This window comes from Nansenia antarctica, assembly GCF_963989245.1.
Source record: "Nansenia antarctica genome assembly, chromosome: 15".
NCBI lineage: Eukaryota > Metazoa > Chordata > Actinopteri > Argentiniformes > Microstomatidae > Nansenia > Nansenia antarctica.
Window position 1 is genome coordinate 9,300,301 of NC_137685.1, and position 7,381 is coordinate 9,307,681.

Below are 7,381 nucleotides of genomic sequence, written 5' to 3' on the forward strand. Positions count from 1 at the left end.
GCCTGTCTGTCTGTCTGCCTGCCTGTCTGTCTGTCTGCGACCGTCCGTCCGTCCGTCCGTCCGTCCGTCCGTCTGCATAGAACGAAACTCCACTATGTCCTGTAATTGATCAAAACCGCACCAAACTCCCTACCATCGAGTCCCTCCAGGCAACCTGGCGTCGGCGGAGGGAGGCAAGCATCATCAAGGACGCCTTGCACCCCAACCCGGGTCTGTTTGACCCCCTACCATCTAAGACACTCAGGACGTACAGGATCCCCAGGTCCCTTACCAGCAGGCTACAGAACAGCTTCTTTCACAGAGATATCACTCTGATAAACAATCCCCCCCCCACCCTGGGATACAATGAAAATGACAACACTTTGATGGTTGCACATCCCTGGTTAATGTGATCACTCTTTAACCTTTGCACTACTGATGTTTACAATACTACCGCCGTTGCACATACTGTATATTGCACATTGCACATACCTCTTTGACATAGCCTCCTTTTATACATCTGCACATTACATGCTGTACATACGCTACTTAAACTCTACATAGCTCATAACTGTATATACCTCTAAACTACCGTACATGCCTTACTGTACCTATCACTATCATTGTCATGTTTTTTTATATCATGTTCTTATATCACTATTTGCACTTATGGTTGGATGCTAAACTGCAATTCGTTGTCTAGTACTTGTACTCTGCAATGACAATACATTTTAATCTAAACTAATCTAATCTAGTGACAGTGACTACCCTGTCCTGTCACGCCCCTGAGACTGCCCTGTCTTCTGTGACTGCGTCCTCTGTGACTCCGTCCTCTGTGACTCTCTGCGGTGACTGTCCCCTGTCACATTCTACTCACCGCTGTGCTGGCAGCAGCCTGTTTGGACTCCTCTGTCAGGAAGGCCAGCATCTGTTCCACCTTCTGCTCCTCCTCCTCGCTGATGTAGTCAGTGTCTGGGGACAGAAACCCACACACACACACACATTTTTGAACACACATCTTACAACAAGTTTCGAACAAACCCATCACGCAAGACCACAGCAACTTCCTGTCACTTAAGTCGACCACAACTCAAGTATTACTACTACTAATACTACAATTATTACTACTACTACTACTACTAAAACTACTATTACTACTACTCGTACTATACTATTATTACTAATACTACTCATACTATTACTACTACTACTACTACTACTAATATTGCAGCACTGCGCCTTTCATCCTGTCCTCCTCCGAGTGATAACTATGACATCTGTCCTCCTCCGAGTGATAACTATGACATCTGTCCTCCTCCGAGTGATAACTATGACATCTGTCCTCCTCCGAGTGATAACTATGACATCTGTCCTCCTCCGAGTGATAACTATGACATCTGTCCTCCTCCGAGTGATAACTATGACATCTGTCCTCCTCCGAGTGATAACTATGACATCTGTCCTCCTCCGAGTGATAACTATGACATCTGTCCTCCTCCGAGTGATAACTATGACATCTGTCCTCCTCCGAGTGATAACTATGACATCTGTCCTCCTCCGAGTGATAACTATGACACCTGTCCTCCTCCGAGTGATAACTATGACACCTGTCCTCCTCCTTGAAACAAGGTACATTAGCCGAGTTCTATGGCCTCGGATGAGTCAAAGAAGTAGATGATGCTGTCCATTCACCAGATCCATCCATTCATCATCATCATCATCATCATCCATTCACCATCATCCTTTTGTTTTTTTTATTGATTTATTGCCTTGCAATCAACTTGTCAGTCAATCTTTGGAATTTGGTATTTTTGCTCTAAGCACAGGGTCAGATATATTCGCCGCCCCTGGAGCAATTAGGGGTTAAGTGCCTTGCTCAAGGACACATGGACCATCACCCTCTCCACAAGGACCATCGAACCGTCTGATTGCTAGCCGGCTTTTCTAACCTCTAGGCTACCGCCGCCCCCATTCATCATCATCATCATCATCATTGTTATTCACCTTCATCACCATCCATTCATCATCATCACCATCATCCATCCATTCATCCTCATCATCCATTCATCATTGCTCTGCATTCATTCACTGGCCCAAGGCTCTCCTTGCTAACAGTGTGGATAGTGAGCCAGGGGAGGGAGATATGGAGGGAGGGAGGGAGGAGGGGAGGGAGGGATGGAGGCCCCCCCGCCAACCTCATCATGGTCCTGCAGTATAGTAGGACATGCCCAGTGGGTCTCATAATTAGGGCTACCCTTGCAAAGCACCTCTACATGTCCCTGTCAGCCATGTCTTTCTCCACTATCCATCCCTCCCTCCCTCTCTCTCTCCACCAACCAGCCATCCCTCCCTCCCTCCCTCTCTGTCTCCAACAGCCATCCCTCCCTCCTTCCCTCTCTCTATTTGTCCCTCTCTCTCTCTCTCGATCTCCCCCTCTATATCTCTATCTCTCCCTACTAGTCATCCCTCCCTCCCTCTCTCTCTCTCTCTCTGTTTGTTTGTCTCTGTACTAGCCAGCCCTCCCTCCCCCTCTATACCTCTCTCTCTCCCTCGCTCCACCAGCCATCCCTTGCTCTTTATCTCTCTCTCCGGTTCGCAGCAAGCCATCAGTCCCTCCCTCCCACCTCCCTCCATCCCTCTCTCCCTGCCTCCCTCCAGCAATTTCATGGCTGTCTAAATTGGGCCATCAAGGCAGAGATGTCGCGGGTGTCAGACGGACTGACAGCGTTACTGTACCGTTGTTCAGGCCTCGGGCCTTCAGACGAGTGTGTGTGTGTGTGTGTGTGTGTGTGTGTGTGCGTGAGTAGTCACAGGTGGTCGTTGAAAGGAGTGGCATAGGGGTTGCGATATGAGCGACATGTTACATTCATACACACACAAAGACAAGCACACATTCACAGGCACAAGGACACACACACGAGCGCGTACAGACACAAGGACACACACACGAGCGCGTACAGACACAAGGACACACAGACACACGCCAAAGTGTTTCTGGAGCTGAATGCACCATCATTTTACAGGGTGTTTTTTGGCCTGATGTTCCCTCCCGGTTGAACATTACCACCCCCCCCCCCCCCCCTCCCTCCCTCCCTCCCTCCCTCCCCCCCCCCCCCTCCCCCTCTGAGGCTCCATCCAGACATATTGCCTTTCACTCCTAAGTGTTGCATGGTGTCCTGCTGATATGGCCTTGCTGGCATGTCGCCACGGCACTCAGAGGGAAGTTATTACCACTAGATTGGATCTGATGCCAAGCATGACTGGGGGAGGGGGGTGATGGGATCAGAAACGATAGAGTTGTAGCTGCATGTGGTGAGGGCTTCTCCATTTTATAGATACTCTCTCGACTCCCATAAAGGTTGTTTTCTTCCTGGTGTGGGGGGTGAAGGTCAGGCGTGGCGGTGGGGGGTGGGCAGCGGTCACAAGGGACGAGGCTTTAGCCCAGTGGTTTAGGACGACTCCGATCCGAACCTAGCAGCCCGTTACGTAATCTCCAGCATGAAAGGTTAAGGCGGAATTGGACCCTGTAATCCAATGTATTTCTTGTTTCAGAATTCAATAGTCGACACATTCACACAAAACAAAACAAATTTAGAACAATCTCTGAGTCAAGATATCTCACTTTCTATGACCTCATCAGTCCTGATGTTCCAAATTGCCCATTTGACAATTCCTGTCACTCCCAAGATTCCCCTCTCTTCCCCTCTCTCTCTCCCATGCAAAGTCCTTCTGTTCTCTGGGAATCACTGGCGTAGAGCCAGGTCAGAGTAGAGCAGGGTCGGAGTGGAGCATTTACATTTGTCTGAAATAAGTGAATCATCTGTCCATCAGTCATCCCAAGAAAAACACTTCTATGCTAGGACCATTGGCAGTCAGTCACAGTGCTAGAAGGAATAATTACTTTTAGTGGGTCTCAGGAGGGACCGTCAAGATGTAGCCTGAAGGGCTGGGTCTTCAGTCTATGGCAGAAGATGATTATGCATGCATCGCATAGTATGCATTGAGTATTGACTGGAAACACACATGAAGATGGATTAACTCCCGCTGAGCTCATGGGATGTCTCAGGGGAGTGACACTAGGCTTCAGCTTAACAGGCTAACACCAGTGTGGAGGCAAAGGCTAAGCTAGCCCCAGGCGAGGGAGAGGGAGAGAAATAGAGAGAGATAGAGAGGGAAAGGGGGAGCGAGAGAGGAAGATGAAGCGAGAGAGAGGGAGAGCGAAAGAGACAGAGAGAGAGGGAGGGAGAGGGAGAGTGAGAGAGAGAGTAAGAAGGAGAGAGAGAGAGAGCAAGAGCGAGAGTGAGAGAGAGTAAGAGAGAGAGAGGAAGAGGGGGAGAGAGAGGGAGAGCGAGAAAGAGTGGGGGAGGGAGGGAGGGAGGGGGTGAGGGGGAGCTGGGTGAAAACCTCCTATCAGCCCCTCCTCCTCTGTGGAGGGGGGAAGCTGGAGGGCCAGGAGACACATCTGTGTCCGTCAGCAACAGATGGTCGGGGGGCTCACCTGATCCGTCACACAACCACTGGTATTTACGCTGCATATTAATGTGATTAGTGAGTTAGTCCTCTCTGGAAGGCTGGAAGATTAACGCCTCAAACACCAGCACCTGATCACGCTTCCATTCAGGAGGAGCAGATCCGGGTGTTAAAACACAAGGGGCCGCTTTCACAAACAAGGCTTAAGCCTAATCCTGGACTTAAGCCTTAAGTCTGTGAAACCAGCAGTGAGGCACAGATGAATGTATGTGATTTATTTTTTGTATTTGACTTTATTCTACATTTTCTTTCATTTGTTCTGTCTGGTTAGGGATGGGCCGGACATAGATTGGTTTTTCTTATCATGACTGGTGGATAGATGACTCACTTACTTAGACAAAATTATTAAAATTAATGTACTTGTTGTAAGTCTCTGTGGATAACGGTGTCTGCTAAATGCCAGAAAAGTAAATGTACATGCATGCTAGTGTGTTACGGTGCAAGGCATCTGTCTGGTTGTAACTGTCAACATGGCGATGTTACTGCCATCTGTCCCTCCTCAAATAAACCCATGAATACATCCATAAATAATATACACAAGATCATATATACAGGACATAATATCCAACTAGGATGAGGATGGCCTGGCAGTGACACGGTGGAGCGAAATCTCAACAACAAAGTGACATTTTTCCACAAAACAAATTTTCTCTTCGATCCCAAAGCAATTTCTGGCCACTCTACCCGTCTCTAACCAAGAGGCTGAAGTGATGGTGTGGGAATCCCTCCCAGCCAATCAGGGAGGTAGATGGAGCTACTTTGACTTTGTGACTTTGATCCAATCATCTCGTACTGAGGAGACAGTCATGGTCGCTGTATTGGGAATTACATTTACATTTTACATTTTTGGAATTCATAGGACAGCACATCGCTAGTGCACTTGAGACAAGATTGAAAGGATATTGAGCATCACGTATGCATGCACACAGACACACACACGCACACACACACACACACATACACACACACACACACACACACACACAAGAGATGGACAGATGGATATTTGAAGTTTTAATGACATCTATCAAGGCTGCAGCCTTCTATTCATCTAGTGAATGTGTGTGTGTGTGTGTGTGTGTGTGTGTGTGTGTGTGTGTGTGTGTGTGTGTGTGTTTGTACCTAAAGTGGGTGTGCATAATTTGTGTGTGTGTCACTGGCAAGTGTGTGTGCCTAGTGCGTGTCTGGTGTGTGTGTGGGTGTTTTGGAGAGGTTTTCCTCTCAGAATATTAAGGAGTTTCACCCAATCCAGGAGAGGCCAGTGGAGGTAGAAATCCTTCCATCATTACAATGGAAGGAATGGGGGGTTGATATACAATGAGCCCATCCTCCAACTTCTACCTCTACCAGCCTCCCTTGAGGTCCACACAGGAATACTCAACCATTAGAAATACACAGATATCGACCTTCAGTGCATCTATATAAACCATTCATTAAATATATATCATGAATGATTGATTATCACAGTTACATTTCTCCATTACATGAATCAATATTGTGGAATATTGTTTTGATATTCATGAGGTTCATTCTGAGTTTATGGATGGATTGTGAGCTCAGACTGACTAACCGGAGCAGAGAACACCACCAATGGACGTGCAACATCATACATATTTAATATCTATCAATCGCTCAATTGTAAATAATGCACGACAGCTTCAGTTCACATGCGTGTGTGTTCTATATCTGTGTGTGTGTGTGTGTGTGTGTGTGTGTGTGTGTGTGCGAGCGCGTGTGATTGGCTGAGCCCAGAGGAACAAGCGTGTTTACCCGCCGACACAACACAGACTATCTGTGTGCGTCTGTGTGAGGATGTGTGTGTGTGTGTGACCTCTGACGGAAACAACGGTTTGGACTGGCATCAGCTGGCAGGACAGGGGCTATGCCTCTCTGCGCTGTCCCCTCACACACACATACACACACACATACACACACACACACACACAAAACAAAAACACCTCCACACACACACACATACATACATACATACATACAAACACACACACACACACACACACACACACACACACACACACACACACACACACACACACACACCGCCCCTCCACCCTTCTGTGTGAACTTGATAACAACCTTGCTGCCAGGGGACGGGGGGGCTTCTATCCAAGAACAGCCAGCTGGAAGCGGTGGGCTGTGATCTGTGATCAGTGATCTGTGATCTGTGATCTGTGATCTGTGATCTGTGATCTGGGAGCTGTGAGATGTGGGGCTGAGCATGTCAGTGGCAGGGAGCAGGGGGACGCGCTGAATGATAGATAAATATTGTTGCCGGTGGATATGTGGCTATAATAGAATTAAAAGAGCATCTCTCGTTGGCAGGGAGCGGCGTCTGGCAGCTAATAGATGGCCGGATGCCGAGCGTGATGAATGTCGTTAATGAAACACCTGCTCCGCGCTCCCCTTACCGTCTTAATGAAGTGTCCTATCAGAAAGGGGGGAGGGAGGGGGGAGGGGGTGTGTGTCCCTGTTCCTTCCAAAACGCTGTTCCAATATTCACACTGGCACGCTGCGTTGTATTCCTGTGTCCAGGATCGTGACTGCTGATGGAACGTGTTCTGACGGAAGGTTTTCGTTCGTTGTCTTACGATGACTGTTGATTCACTGACTGAGACGGATGTACCTATCTGTAAGACAATGATAGACGATAGAGTCTGTTAAATGACTCGCGTGGAAATGGAAATGTCCTGGCCAGGCTTCCTTAGCAGTAAGCACGTGTGTAGGATGACAGGGGAAGGCTGGGAGAGGTAGAAATCGGAGGACAGGCTCATTGTAACGCTGGAATGGAGTCACGGATGGTTTCAAACACAAGTGTGGGGAAACCCCCCCCCCCCCCAAAGACCCCATCCCATCA

General features: G+C 48.2%; 1 protein-coding gene across 1 annotated transcript in view; it reads right to left on the reverse strand.

Annotated features, from left to right (window-relative positions):
• The window catches only part of rnf123 (ring finger protein 123), a gene marked incomplete at its 3' end in the record, with an annotated part of 162,270 nt that overhangs the window by 28,088 nt on the left and 126,801 nt on the right, over positions 1–7,381 (reverse strand). The window contains exon 37 of the mRNA XM_080545540.1: positions 857–951. Within this exon, the coding sequence (XP_080401666.1) occupies positions 857–951 (95 nt within the window). The remainder of the gene's footprint in view (positions 1–856; positions 952–7,381) is intronic.